General features: G+C 45.1%; 2 protein-coding genes across 2 annotated transcripts in view; one reads left to right on the forward strand and one right to left on the reverse strand.

The window, feature by feature from the left end:
- The first annotated feature begins 8,886 nt into the window (after positions 1 to 8,886).
- On the forward strand, positions 8,887 to 10,515 carry LOC132013969 (ubiquilin-1-like). Its single transcript, XM_059394523.1, has one exon. The coding sequence runs from the start codon at positions 8,887 to 8,889 to the stop codon at positions 10,513 to 10,515; it is 1,629 nt and encodes a 542-aa protein (XP_059250506.1).
- A 4,124-nt stretch (positions 10,516 to 14,639) lies between these two features.
- Positions 14,640 to 15,453, reverse strand: part of LOC132014029 (olfactory receptor 52D1) — a 20,228-nt gene continuing 19,414 nt past the window's right edge. Inside the window, exon 2 of the mRNA XM_059394645.1 lies at positions 14,640 to 15,453. Coding sequence (XP_059250628.1) covers positions 14,640 to 15,453 — 814 coding nt within the window.

Genomic DNA, 15,453 nt, shown 5'->3' on the forward strand with positions numbered 1-15,453 from the left:
TTGGTAAGAACAAAGTGGCCAGACATGTGATAGGAGAAGGGAGAGAGCATCCTAGGAGAAGAGGTAGGAGGAGCAAAAGTGCTGAGGCAAGCTGTGTTCAACACCTGGGAGGTGCTCTCGGCCTCTCAGACTAAAGTCTTGTTTGCACTCAGGGGTGCTTCCTATGATCCGAGTACTTCCAGGGTAAAAGTGATACAATTCATGAATCAAGTGAGCAAACCAGGCCTCACCCACAGGAATAAATATTCCGGAGAAAATGCACAAGAAAACAGGGCATATTTGTACTTAAATACACCCTGACATGACCCAGCTCTGTATATGCGTTCAAGCATCCATACAGAACATGGTCTGCTAAAGGCTGATCTCAGAATGGAGATATAAACACAAACATTAACCTCCTATTGCTATCCAGGGAAGAAAATGGGCTTTGAGGGAGGGGACTGCTGTGGTAAAAGTGGTCATGGTGTGTGCTTAAACATGAGACTCAGGGCTGGGGGTTCTTTTAGGAACTTGGAGAGATACTGTCTCCACCCAGGACCCAGGACACTTGCACCAACCTGTCTTACCTGTCAGCGGTCCGCATGCATCAAAGATGAAATGAGCTTTGGGGACAACATTTTCCCACTGCTTTGGGTCTTAATCTCTAGGTAAAGCAGGATGCTTCGAGCTCGCCTTTACCACCTCTTCCCTCTCTCACCTCAGTGAGGGGAGCTGTTCAGATCAAAGAACTGCTGTTTATGGCAGTGCTACTAGAGAAGGCAGGGGCAAATCTTGCCTCTTTGTTTCCTGGAACCAGTAAGGCAGCTGCTATGGGACTGCCTCTGACTGGGGAAGGTGTACCATGCAATTTCTAATTTTGGTCTTCCAAAGGCCTGTAGGTCTGAGAAAAAGCCTCAGGGAAAGATTGCTTTCATTCACCTTTCCTCTGGGCCAAAGAATATATGAGGGTTCGTTTGAAGTAAATCCCAGGAAAGGCATCAGTTGGGAATCTGGGTCTAAGCAGGTGGGAATCCTGACTAGGGAGGAGAGGGTTCACTGAATGTTTTCAGGCCATATGTCAGGAGAGCCATGGACAGTGGACTGGGTGTTTGGAATCTTCACTCTAGCGTCATCAGAGACTGAACTCAGCCGCATCTCTGGCTCCATGGTGGTGTCCAGGAGAAGAAGGTTTTCAGGATGGGGAAGGTCACCTAGGTCGGCCTAGGGCTCCACCTAATGTAGGGCTTGGCCCATGGGAAGCACTCAGTAAAGACTGAATGAATGAATGGTGAATTATGAGTGAGGAGATGAGCAACCAAAAGAGAAAGTGGTTACGGAGACGAAACAGATGTGAACTGGTACAGTGTAGACCAGGACGGGGATTGGGTTTGGGGAAATGGGGACTGCTGGAGTTTGGGGAAGAAGGTTGATGTGACCAAAACAGCTGGCTTCTCCAGATGTCCCATTTGCTCCCTGCTGTGACGCTCACCTCTGCCAGGAGATCGAAATCCAGGACCTCCGCCTGGGGAGGACCCACAACGGACATTGTGTACCTGCAGAAGAGAAGCAGGATCAGTTGGGGTGATACTGGGTCTAGTGCCTGGCTCCCCACCAAAAAATATGTACCCTTTCTTCAGACCAAGGGATGTGCTAGAAAGGAAAAAAAAGAGAAGAGGGAGGAGGAGAGGGAGAGGAAAGAGGAGAAGCATTGCTGTCTGTAGTGCTATATCACATAGCCAGCCAGGCAGGAGGACAAGAAGTTAAGACCAAGGCGTTATTCAAACAACAGGAAGTGAGTTTATACACCTGTTCTTTTTTTTCCAAGTTATGAAGGAATCTTTTGCAACTCATTAGTTTAACCAATATTTCCTGAATACTTCCTACATGCCAGAAACTATGCTTGGTGCTAGGAATTCAATGGTCAGCAAGATATGGTTCTTGCCCTCAGTTGTTTATAGTAACAGTGGAGATAAGGGACTTCCAACAAACAAATGAGATAGAAGTAACAGAAATCTTGCCATTTGCGACAACATGGATGGAACTAGAGCGTATCATGCTTAGCGAAATAAGTCAAGCAGAGAAAGACAACTATCATATGATCTCCCTGATATGAGGAAGTGGTGATGCAACATGGGGGCTTAAGTGGGTAGGAAAAGAATAGATGAAACAAGATGGGATTGGGAGGGAGACAAACCATAAGTGACTCTTAATCTCACAAAACAAACTGAGGGTTGCTGGGGGGAGGGGGTTTGGGAGAAGGGGGTGGGATTATGGACATTGGGGAGGGTGTGTGCTTTGGTGAGTGCTGTGAGGCATGTAAACCTGGTGATTCACAGACCTGTACCCCTGGGGACTAAAAATATATGTTTATAAAAAATAAAAAATTTATAAAAAAAAAAAAAAGGAAGTAACAGCTAACAGAGCACTCACTGAGAACAAGGCACTATTCAATAAACTTTGCGCCTATTAACATTTAATTCTTACAACAACCCTATAAAGTTGGTAGTATTAATCAGTTTTACAGATAGGTAAAGGAAGGCATAGGAATGTTATGTGTCTAACCCAAGGTTGCACAGCTAGGACGTGGAGTTGGAGCTGGGATTTGAACCCATGTTCTAAAGGCCACACTCTTAATCTCCATTCCATTGCAAAATAAATTTTGAATTACAATAAATTTCATAGATTCTGGACACTAGTCCTTTATAAAAATATGTTTATAAAAAAATAAAAATAATTAAGTACAATAAATTTCATGTGGAAAATAAACCAGGTAATTTTATAATGTACTTAGAGGGAAGAGGAATATTTATTTCGAAGAGTGGCCAGAGGGTGCCTGGGTGGCTCAGTGGGTTAAGCCTCTGCCTTCGGCTCAGGTCATGATGTCAGGGTCCTGGGATCAAGTCCCGCATCAAGCTCTCTGCTCAGCAGGGAGCCTGCTTCCTCCTCTCTCTCTCTCTGCCTGCCTCTCTGCCTACTTGTGATCTTTCTCTGTCAGATAAAAAAATAAAATCTTAAAAAAAAAAAGAGTGGTCAGAGTGTATCTCTCTGGAGGGATTGTTTCTGCAAAGACTTGAAGAGTAAGAGGAAGCCAGACATTCAAAGACCTAGGGGAAGAATGTTCCAGGCAGAGGGAAAGTGTAAAGGAGTTCCCTGAGTTAGGTTAGAGTTCAACACATTTGAAGAAAAAGGAAAGAAGGCCAGTGTGTCCAGATTAGTGAGAATGATGGGGAGAGAATTCTTCCAAGTGAGGTGGGAGAGAGCAGACAGAATGCTGTAGGACTCTGTTGCCTTGTACCAAAGGTGGAGTGTGGATTTCTTTCTCCTCTCTGTGGAGCATGAATGAGAAGCTGGTAGGGGTGGAAAGCAAGTCAAGACAGAAGATCCTAGGGGCACCTGGGTGGTTCAGTCGTTAAGCGTCTGCCATCAGCTCAGGTCATGATCCTGGGGTTTTGGGATCGAGTCCCTCATCAGGCTCCCTGCTCAGCGGGAAGCCTGCTTCTCCCTTTTCCAAACCCCCATCCTCCCTTGTATTTTGTCTCTTGCTGTCTCTCTTTCTGCTGTATCAGATAAATAGATAAAATCTTTAAAAAACAAAACAAAAGACATAAGATCCTGCCATCATCCAAGTAGGGGATGGTGTTGCCCTTAGACTGGTGCTGTCCACAAGGGCATATGGCAAGAAGTGGACAACTGAAGAATTTTTGGAGATAGCACTGACACACCCTTGTGATAAGATCAGATGTGCAAGGTTAAGGAAAGGGAGGAATTAGGGACTCACTTACTTATCCAGCTAACATTAATTGAACACTCTCTCTCTGGCAGGTTCTGTCCTGGGTGCTAGAGATAAGAGGTGTTCTAGATCACAGCCCTGCCTTGTGAAACCAAAAGAAAGGAGGCAGATACACTACATAATGGAATTTCAAGAAAAGAGAAGATTAAGAAACAGAGTAAGGAGACAGAGATTGACAGGTGGACCCTTCTGGGATTGTAATCACCAAGCACATCACTCCAGAGAGCCTTTAAGCAGACTGATGAATAAAGGGAGTGAGCAAGTGAAAGTCAGGACTTCAAGTTCCCAGACAAATGGGATGTCAGTTAAAAAGCAGACAGGAGGGGGTACCTGGGTGGCTCAGTGGGTTAAAGCTCTGCCTTCAGCTCAGGTCATGATCTCAGAGTCCTGGGATGGAGCCCCACATCAGGGGCTCTGTCAGTGGGGAGCCTGCTTCCCCCTCTCCCTCTCTGCCTACTTGTGATCTCTCTCTCTTTTTCAAATAAATAAATAAAATCTTATTAAAAAACCCCGAAAAACTGACAGGAGCAGGGTGTGTTCCAGAATACAGGAATGATGCTGTGCCCAGAGCAGGATGTTTCAGAGATGGGTCAGGGGCCAAATTTTCAGAGCATTCTAGACTTGGTAAGGCATTTAGATGAATCCACGTATCACAGGAAAACCTTTTGTGGTTTTGTGTAAAGAGATGAGGTTAATTGATCTGTATTTGCTACTATGGGAAGTAGTGACTTTAATGGACCAAGAAAGGAAGTAGGGAATCCAGCTAGGAGGCTATTTAAAACATCAAGGTGGGGTACCTGTGTGGCTTAGTCGGTAAAGCAGCTGACTCTTGACCTCAGCTCATGTCTTGATATCAGGGTTGTGAGTTCAAGCCACACATTTGGCTCTACACCCAGTGTGGAGCTTTAAAAAAGAAAGAGAGAGAGAGAAAAAAAAAGAAAAAAAGAAACGAAAAAGAAAAAAAGAGTGGAGGTGATCAGAGTCAGATCACATTTCGAAGAAAGAACCCTGAATAATTACTGATAAATTAGTTGTGTGAAAAGAAAGGACTCAGGGGTGATTCCTGTGTTTCTGGCCTGAACAACTAAATGAACGATGGTCTGAGAAGGGAGAAGGGGCTGGGAGGAGCGGTCAGTGGAGCTTCTCATCTGACATAAGCTGTCTTGCTTGTAAAATTAGCCGAGATAGAGAATTCAATGGGACAAACAGGTTTGTGGAGAGAGAGACAGGAGTTCATTCACTGTCTTATGTGATTCCATTCATTAGGACAACCAAGGATTGTCATATATGCTTGCTCCATGTTCACCTATTGCTGGATATTTATTTAGGGGAGCGAAACACCACAAACTGCCAGGGCAATAAATTAGGGTCTGTGTCTTTAATTCAAATTCCCTTTCTCCCTCCTTAACTCCCTCCTTCCCACCTTCTCTTTCCTCTTTCCTGTATATTTTTTATTTAGTGTTTGCTAGCAATGGGGTTACAAAAGCAAATAAGATAAGGTCCCTGTTCTCGTGGAGCTTATATTCTAGTAAAGGGACATGGAAACATAAACGAACAGTAAAGAAGAAATAATGACATAATGGTAAGTTCTATGCAGATAACTAAAATAGACTGATAAGATACGAAATGGTTGGGAAGGGCTTTGTGAAGAGATGATTTGAAAGGTAAGAAGGATGAGCCTTGTAAAGATTAGGTGGACAAGCATTAAAGCCTTAGGGAACAGCAATTGCAATGACTTTAAGGATGGGAATGCACTTGGCCTGTTTCAGAGATAAAAGGGAAGCCAGTGTATTTATAAAAGGGAGGCCAGTGTGGCCAAGTTTTGTAGAAAAGGAGAAAATCATCATCAGGAAGTCCAGGAGATGAGCAGGAATCCAACTAGGGGAGGCTTTGTAGCTAGACAAGGAGTTTGGATTTTATTGCAGAAGTAACATGGAGGTAGTCTTTGTTACTCTCATCAGAGGGTCTTTTTGGTTTAATTAAATAAATGAGATTATCACAAACCATACTTGGCTCAAACCTACTCAGTGTATTTAGGAGGGAAAGCACAGCTCACTAACAGAATAAGGCGTTTTTCTCTCTCTCTTTTTAAAGACTTTATTTATTTGACAGACAGAGATCACAAGTAAGCAGAGAGGCAGGCAGAGAGAGAGTGGTGGGGAAGCAGACTCCCTGCTGAGCAGAGAGCCCGATGCGGGGCTCAATCCCAGGACCCCGAGATCATGACCTGAGCTGAAGGCAGAGGCTTAACCCACTGAGCTTCTCAGGCTCCCCATCAGGCATTTCTCTTTTAATAACAATCCCTATAGCACTTCCTGTTCAGTTAACCTGGCCACCAGGAGCGATCTTTTCCCAGGTGACAGTTCTGATTAAAAAAAAAAAAAAAAATTAAACTCTCACTAGATCTTTCGGAAGCAAAGTGCTGACAAGAAACACTGTAACTGCATATTATACTGAGCTTTTCCGGAAGCCTAGGTGGCTCAGTCAGTTAAGTGTCTGTCTTTGGCTCAGGTCCCGGGATCTCAGGGTCCTGGAGTTGAGCCCTATGTCAGGCGCCCTGCTCAGTGGGGAGTCTGCTTCTCCTCTCCCTCTCCCTCTGCTACTCCCCCTGCTTGTGCTCTCTCTGTCAAAGAAATCTTTAAAAAATGCTGAGCTTTTCATGTAGTTTGATGTCTAATAAAACTATTCTTGGAATGAGAAAACGTTAGTCAATCTCTGAAAAATATGGAGATATAATATGTTTCCTGGAAATTTGATCTTACTACCATAAACTTTAAATCAGGTGCATAAAGTCAGCGTTTAATCTAGTTGGAGTCCTGGGTCTAACAGAAGATACCACACTTTCTCCCAGTCTGCTTGGAATTGTCTCCAGCATCTGCAGCTGAACATGTCTCCGGACATTTGGTCAAACCTGACAGGCAACATCTGCTCTCCGTGTCTCTCAGTCTAGCTACGGACCTGACCACAGGATGTGCGGAGGATTGGCAGTGGCTGTACTGTTGAAATCATACTCAATATTTGACAGATGTCTGCTCTGTGTCAAATACTTTGGATAGAACTTTATATGCATTATCTCCTTCAATCTTCAAACAAATCTGTGAAGAACGATCATTTTATAGATGATGAGATCCTGGCTTAAAAGAAGTAAATGACTAGTTGAATGTTATTAAGTGGTAGAAGTGGGATTTAAACCAGGGCTATATTCTTCTAGGGAGTCTACATTCCCCCCTTTTTTTGTCCTAACTGATAAGTTTTCAATTGATTGAATAAATTGCCAGTTGATTGTTTTATTTTATTTTCCAATTATAAAAGGAATTTAGGTATAATCTAAAACATTCCAGTGATGTTGGCTTCTCAGGAAGGACAAAGGAGATTTTTGTTTTGAAGAACTCAGTGGGCAGCATGTGCAGGGCTCCCTCCCTGAGACACAGGGTATAAATGGACTGGCAAGGGCTGTCAGTGGGTGCTTGGGAAAGAGACATTCCAGGTCCTGACAATAGAGCCTGAAAGAGAGGAGTGAAGGAATGCTTCACCTCACAGGCTATGCAGAAGACACCACCACCACCACCACCACCATGGAAACATGAGATATGAGAAAGCGATTCTGGATAACTCTCCCCCAGAATGTTCTTCAACTCCTGTTATGTATTAATTTATTAACTAATGAAGAGCCAGGAACATTAGTTTGAAAATCCAGTTCTGCTGGGTGAAACTGAGAAAATTCCCCAAAGGAATTGGTTTTGCTAATAATACTCGTGTGGTAGAAGTTGTTCTGAGATCTGGGCATTCAGGGAAAGGCCTACTAGACTGCTTGCTGCCAGCCAGCCACAAGGCTCACTCCATGAAGTTTCCTCAGACTGAGAAGGTCTTTTAGACTCAGGAATAACAACTTATCAGAGTCTTGATATCAGTTGGGTACAGGAGACACTGATTCAGACTGGTCCAGGTTTAAGAACATCTATCAATATCTTGTAGGAAAGGGCTCTAGAGGCTTGTGTTTCCCACATCCAGCACGACCTTCTGAAGGTGTTATTGTAGACAGTCAAGTGCTAATTTTATAGTTCTTGGAAATTCCAGAACCAGGAAAAGTGTCAAGGATATAATGGCAAATGCCTGGCAGCCTGATGTATCCATTTTCATGTAAAAAAATAAAGTTGGTACAGATTTGACAGACTTTACCTGGAGTCCCACCTGCCTGGAGGCCAAAACAGTGCCGTAGAAAATCATCATTTTTCTGCTTTTGCAGCTGAAATATGTCAGCTTCCAAGCGACATTTTCCTCTTTAAATAGATCTTAAATCTAACCACTGTTAAGTCATAAAGACCTAGAGTAAAATTATTACTTTCTTATAACTTTTTTTGCCTTAGCTCTAATCCCAGAGACTTGAGATCATAGTTTCTGTATTTGAGAACAACTTAGTCCAGAATTTCTTTGGGAACACGATGCTGTTTTCCTTAGAACTGTGTGGATGAGTTACTCAGCCTGGTGGGCCTTGGAGACACAAGCTGCCCTCAAGCTCCCGCTGAAGCTGAATGGACTAACTGTACACATCTTCATTCTATTCATATGGAAACAAGGGAACTTGTGGCCTTGACTGGGCCATGGTCAGTATATACAGCCCATTCAGCGCAGGCAGATGACTAGAACCAGCACTTCCTGAGCCAATTCTCAGACCCGTACTTTCCTACTTGGCTATACTCATTTACCAATCTCAGGTGGTATGATTTTCAACAGTGAAATAGGCTGGTGAGCAGCAGGTTTCTAGACATAAATATTTAATTTTTCTTTATTGCTCTTTAAGTCAAATTGTGAAGAGAGTCAACCTCCAGAAGGTAGGAGAGACCTCTGCCCTTCCCCCATGCGGGTCTACTTCTTAACTGTGACATCATCACTGATGTCATATCCCTTAAGGCTGGACCTGGAGAAGGACAGCCAACACCTCTATGGGAGCCAGGTGACCTCGAGGCTACGTTAAGAAGCAGTGTCTGGAGGTTGTGGGTGAGTGGACCTTCCTCAACACCTACTGGTCCCTGCACAAAGGTGTGCTTACTCCTGCACCTGGGCTTCGACAGGTCCTCAAGTGGTCCTGGGGTCCTGCATTCCTCTTTTGAAGAAATATGGCTCAGGCTAGGGAAGAAGCAGGGGACAGCCGGCTGGTATCTGGTAGGGAGCTGTCATCACACATCATCAGAGTGTCTGTCAAGACCCCACAGGACTGCCAGGAATTTATGTTGGCAGAAAATAGCAGTGTCCACCACTTTAAGAAACAGATCTCCAAACGCCTTCACTGTGACACCGACAGATTGGTACTCATCTTCACTGGAAAGATCCTCCGGGATCAAGACATTCTGAGCCAGCGTGGCATCCTGGATGGCACTACAGTCCACTTGGTGGTGAGGACCCGTCTGAAAGGAACTCTGCCTGGTCCCGGAACTCTGTCAGGCCCTGCTGGCCACTGCATGCATCGTTCTGAACCATCTACCTCGGAGAGTGCTGGGATGCTGGCCAGGCTGGGCCGGCTGGCCCGTAGCTCTCCTGAGCTGGCCGACTTTCTTGGCCAGCTGGCTCAACTCCTGATGGCCGCACCTGATTCGGTGGTGCAGTTCTTGGAAAGCCCTGTGGTTCAAGGCCTGGCAAATGAGAAACCAGCCAATACTAGCCATACTCCCAAATCCTCAAGGCTAGCACAGAAACCTGAACCAGCTCTTAAGGCTCTGGAAACCTTGCACAACCCGTCCCGGCAGCAGGAACTCCTGCAGGAAGATAAGCGGGGGCTAGAGGCACTGAAGGTAGTGCCGGGAGGTGACAATGCCATGCGTCCAGTCTGCTCTGATATCCAGCAGCTCATGCTCTTCACTCTGGCCCCACTGGTTACCTCCAAAGGCCACAGCGCAGGTTCAGAGCTTTGCAAAGAGGTGGCCAGTGCTCACATCGATACTGACACTACTGCCACCATCCCCACAGCCTTGGCCCCAGCAAGGCCATTGGCGCAGAAGGTCAGGGTAGGAGATGTTTCCCAGGCCAGGTGCGTGGCCTCAAATCAGGCCAGTTCAGGATGTGGGACTGGTGTGCCAGATGTCAACTCAAGTCAGGATCTTCTCTCCCAGGAGATCCAGCAGCCAGTAGGGACAGCCCCTCTCACCAGTCAGCTGAGACTCTCGCCCTCTGCCTTGCGTAGAGCCTTGCATGACCTGCAGCAAAATCCAGCTCTGCTACACCAGTTGGCAACTGGAAGCCCCCTGCGACATCATATGCCACTACTTCCCATCCTGACCAACCCACGTGCACTGCAGGCATTGATCCAGATAGAAAAGGGCCTGCAGACACTGTCCAAGGAGGTTCCTGGGCTGGAACCTTGCTTATGGGGCCCAGGTAGGTCACATGGGACTAGAGAACCCCCTGAAACCAGGGGTGGAGGGCAGAGTCAGAGAGTAGATTCTGTGCAGCCCACCTTGGCCATTCTTCAGCTTCTCCATGCATTGTCCAATGCCTGCTCCCAGTCCACACAAGCCTCATTATCCTCATCCCTCCTCATTGAAGGCTGCTACCAGCAAGAACTGGAGCATCTGAAGGCCATGGGTTTTGCTAATTGTGATGCCAATCTACAGGCCCTTATGGCCACAGGAGGAGACATTCATGCTGCCATTGAGAGGCTGCTGGGTGAACCAGAGGCCCAGGTCCCTCCAGTGGATGCCCACAGTGGAGAAGGAGGAAAAGGAAGGGGAACTGGAGGGGAGGGGAAGTAACATATTTTGAATTCCTCTTACTCAGATCATGTGCACACTTGAACAGCCCCCTCCCTCACTGCCCAAGCCTGTTCTACATTAAAAAAAAATGCTTGGATCTCATGTGTGATGTCAGTTTGGGGGTAGGTGGGTGAAGAGAATGCTGTTTGGGAAAGAGATTGATCATGCTATAGGGTCTTGGGTCTGGGCTGCACATATTCTCATACTCCTAATCTCAGAGTGTTTTCCAAATTTAAATGTGAGGTGGCAACGTCCTGAGTGTTTTCAGCAATCTAACTCTTTACCAACATTATCATCATCACAAGCCACCTCTGGTCCAACTCCAGAGGAACTCTGAAGGAATCCTGGATTTTGTTCCCCCAGGAAGCCACTCTCTCTTTCACCAAGTATCTTCATCTTCAGACCTAGTCTCTCCTTATTATAGAAAGCCTGGCCAAACCCCGTCTCAGCTCGGACTCTTTCACTCTTAACTACTTGTGTCAGGATCCATGCTTTGTGAGGTGAACCCCCACCACTTCTGAAGCCCCATCCTCTCCTCCTGGACAGGCTTCTTCCTTTCACACTGTAAAATCCTTGACTCTGCTGCCCTCTCAGCCACCGAACTTCTCTCTCCTTTCATCCCTGAATTTCTCGAAAGTGACCCCATCTCCCCATCCTCTGTAGTCAGACACCCCCAGGATGGTGTAGAAGCTTTCTCAAAACTTTCTCATTCCCCATCTTCCCATTTTTTTTTTCAGTTTTGTACAGAATCTGATATACTGACCCGTATTTCCTTAAGCTGCTTTATTTAATCTATTTTTTTTATCCATTTTTTGGTTTTATTTTTATAGAGTGGTGCTTCCTGAGTATGTTACACTGATTCTTTCTCTATTAATCTTTAAGGGAGTTTGACCATGTCTTTGGCTGTGACTCTTAATGTCTGTGTTCGTGGTTCCTCAATCTCTGAGTCTATTTGGACTTTCCAAGGCCTACCAGCCTTCTCTTGGGTGCCACAGAGGAACCTCTGCTCAGCATGGCCAGATGTAGTTCAACATCTTTCCCCAGGCCCCATTCCAACTCTACATTCTGGGGTCCCTGTGTCTTGGTGAAAGTCCCCAAATTTTCCCAATCCACCCAGTCTTTTCTGTAGACTCTGATCAGTCATTGAGGTAATTCACAGTACAGGCACACGAAGTGTGCCCCAGAGGACCAAGGGCCATATGAAACTGTAGCAGGATACCACCTGATGAAAGAGAGGTGGGAAGCATATTGGAGACATTACTTTGGGGATACCAGAGACTGTAGATTCAGAGCCAGCTTTAGGAGCCTAGGCTGAAAAACAACTGAATCTCATGCTTCCTGGGGGCTTGGAAAGATGGACATCTCTGAGCTACACACTGTGACTTGTAACACTGCATGAGCCTAGAGACCTGAAGATTGTGGCAGTCAGGGACCATGCATAAAATATCTTTGGGACTGCATGGCCCCTCAATGATCCTGATACACAGTTTAACTTTCACTTTCCTGTGGAACTAGGATCTTGGTCTGAATTTCTGAGATTAGTGTTGTACACTAATTCTTCCCAGGGAAGAGAAGGAGTCTGGGGGTGAAATGGGTGTAATGGGAAGGGCAGTCTCCTGGGCTTCTAGAAGCATGTTTTCTCCTTTATCATGCGGGCTCCTGTAGCCAGACACCTGAGTGAGATGGGAGATCTTGGCAATACGCTTAATAGTCTTCCTAGGGACTGGATCCTGCTACCTGCAGTCGTTTAGAAGGACTAACTGGCTTCTACATATCACCCTTCCCTTCTAGGAACTATTGCATTTTAGCTTCAGGATGATAAAAAAGCCTAAACCAGAGCTTTAGGGAGTGGAGCTTGCTGTCAGGGCTGCAGAATCCTCCATCTGTCTGTTATCTAATGGTATGTGAAACTTGGAGTTTGGTCAATAAACCATGGGGAAGAAGGCCCTATGCTGTATCCACAGGGAATCAGTCCAGAGTATAGGTCACATCTAGACCCCTGTGCTATGGTGTCGGCCTCTGTGGGATCCTGCACCCCTCCTCTTCTAGTCTTTGCATTATCCATTTGACCTTTCTCCTTTGACCCCCTCTGAGGCCACAGACATTGCTAGAAGAGGAGGATAGCCCAAGAGTTATGATGAATGGTTGATGAATTTGTGGGTGAGATGAGGGAGCACTAGGCTGCAAGCTATGGGACTTGTGGCCTAATACCAGACACATCTTTTGCCTACTCATGCACCTGAATTTCCTTACCAGTCCATCAAGTCCCTTATGGCTGTGTGGTCCTGGAAATCTAGTCCACAGGTAGGATTTTAAATATTACTATGGGAGTCCAGAGTCCTGAATCCTGGCTCTGCCTTTGATACTAACTTCCTGGATTCCTGACCACCACTTTCTTCTAAGGAAAATGTGAGTTTCATGGCAGACAATTAGTGTGAATGGTGACAATTTGCCTTTGAGGGGGGACCTTTTGATCAAATGAAGCCAGCATCTTAAGGGGAGCAGGCACAAGACCCACAAAGAAGCATTTCAAGGGCAGAACAGCCGTGCCCTTGCCCATCTCCACCTTCAGTTTCTTTTTATATATTTTTTCTCTGTTCCTGAAATCATTACACTGCTGGGTCTCTTTACCATTTACTACCTCAAGAGAATCTTTGGGGCGCCTGGGTGGCTCAGTGGGTTAAGCCCCTGCCTTTGGCTCGGGTCATGATCCCAGAGTCCTGGGATCAAGCCCCGCATCGGGCTCTTTGCTCAGCAGGGAGCCTGTTTCCTTCTCTCTCTCTCTCTGCCTGCCTCTCTGCCTGCTTGTGATCTTTCTCTGTCAAATAAATAAATAAAATCTTAAAAAAAAAGAGAAACAAAGAATCTTCACTTTTGTTGCTCTGTGTTCTTGCAGGTTGGTGTCCTCACACATACTGCATTCTGGATAATGCCTGAGTTATGGTCCATATATCTATATGGTTATATATAACCTTAGGAATAGTAGCCTCTCTGAGTCACAGACTCTTAACTTAAATTGCAGGTGATAATCACATTTTGAATTATTGGGAGCAGTAATTGGGGACTTACTTGGGTATTTTAGAACTGAGGTAACTAGGCAAAGGAGGGCTATCAAAAAAGCAGTTTGGATTTTGACCAAGTCTCTATGATTCCTGAATGAGGGATAACTTTATGGCTATAAGGAAAGGGACTTCCAAATGGAAGACCAGAGGAGGGATGGGAGAAATACAGTTTTAATGATCACTATTCATATCCCAAGAGCTATCTAAATATTTTAGAGATGTTGTTTTATAACATAGTTATTGTAATAACCCTGTAAAATAATGTAACGAAAAATAGTCCTAAATAACGTATGAGTTGGCTAATAATTTCCAAGTTTATATATGATTCTCTTATTTATTGGTATTTTACATGTATCCACTATCTTGAGTTTCCTACATTTGTTAACTTACTTAATCTTAGAAATAGCATTAAGAGTTATATATTTAAAGAAATGAGTCAGATATTAACATCGTCCTTTTGATAGTTGGTTAATCTGAGACACAGAAAGATTGAGCAACATGTTCAAGGCTACAAAACTAGTAAGCAGAGGAACAAGGACTCAAACCCAGGTACTCTAACTTCAGACTTCGTGTTCTTCATGGCTACCCAAAGCATTGGAAATCAGATGAAATTTACCTCAAATGTTCATTTTTAAAAAAATTCTCACAGAAGAATATTCCAGTATGAAGCCCAGACTCAATTAAGAACAGGAATTGACTTGATCTTTTTATTAAGTCACAGAAACATTTGCAGCAAAAGAGAAAAATGTTAGGCACATTCTACACTGGCATATCATAGTTGCTGAGTTTTCTCCAAGGTGCGATTATTCCTAATCGTAAAATATTCCAAAGAGTAAAAATACTATCATCTTTCTGAGCTCTTCAGAGTTATACTGGGAGCCTCAGGATTATGGTATGTTCAATATGATTTTTGAAACCTTCAATTCATCTAACTTTCTCTTTTTTTCCAGTGCTTCATCTCCTGTAAGACATTTCTGGTATATCAGAGATCTCCATCCATGTAAATGCACCTAGACAACTACCATAACCACTTATTTTCCTTATCTCCAAACTGCTCAAATATCACGTTAAAATTTTCCCCAGGTGAAGCAGTCTCAGAAGGCGACTCCGAATCTCGTTGGTCTTAGCTCCATAGATGATTGGATTGAGCACAGGAGGCACCAGAACATAGAGGTTTGCCAGAAAGATGTGCACATTCTTGGGGACTCGGTGCTGCCCAAAGCGGTGGGTGAGGAAGGAGAAGAAGGCAGGAATGTAGAAGACCAGGATGACTCCGAGGTGGGAACCGCAGGTACTCAGAGCCTTGTGCCTGGCATCTTGAGATGGCAGGCGGAAGACAGCATGGAGGATAAAGCCATAGGAAATGGCAATGAGGATGGAATCCAGACCCATGGCCAGCAGAGCCACAGTCAGCCCATAGACAATATTGACAGTGATGTTGGCACAGGCCAGGCGAGCAATGCCCATGTGCTCACAGTATGTGTGTGCCATGACATGGTGACCACAGTAAGGCAGCCGCCTCAGCAAGAAGATGAATGGAGAGACAACGGCTATACTCCGGAGTATGCCGGCAAGGCCAATTCTGCCTATGATGGTATGGTTGAGAATGGTTGTATATCTCAGTGGGTTGCAGATAGCCACATAACGATCAAAAGCCATAGCAAGAAGAATTGAGGACTCTAGAGCATAGATAGAATGGACACAAAACATCTGTGCTAGACATCCACCAAAGGAAATCTCACCAGCATGGAGCCACAAAATGGCTAATGTCTTGGGCACAGTGGTAGAGCTGAGAGCCAGGTCAGTGAGTGAAAGAAGGCACAGGAAGAGGTACATGGGTGCATGAAGAGCCCAGTCTGTCACAATGACCAGGATG

Source organism: Mustela nigripes, chromosome 1 (assembly GCF_022355385.1).
Source record: "Mustela nigripes isolate SB6536 chromosome 1, MUSNIG.SB6536, whole genome shotgun sequence".
Lineage (NCBI taxonomy): Eukaryota > Metazoa > Chordata > Mammalia > Carnivora > Mustelidae > Mustela > Mustela nigripes.

Excerpts from the sequence above, each read along its gene's own strand:
- LOC132013969 (XM_059394523.1), top strand. The coding sequence starts at position 8,887 with ATGGCTCAGGCTAGGGAAGAAGCAGGGGACAGCCGGCTGGTATCTGGT.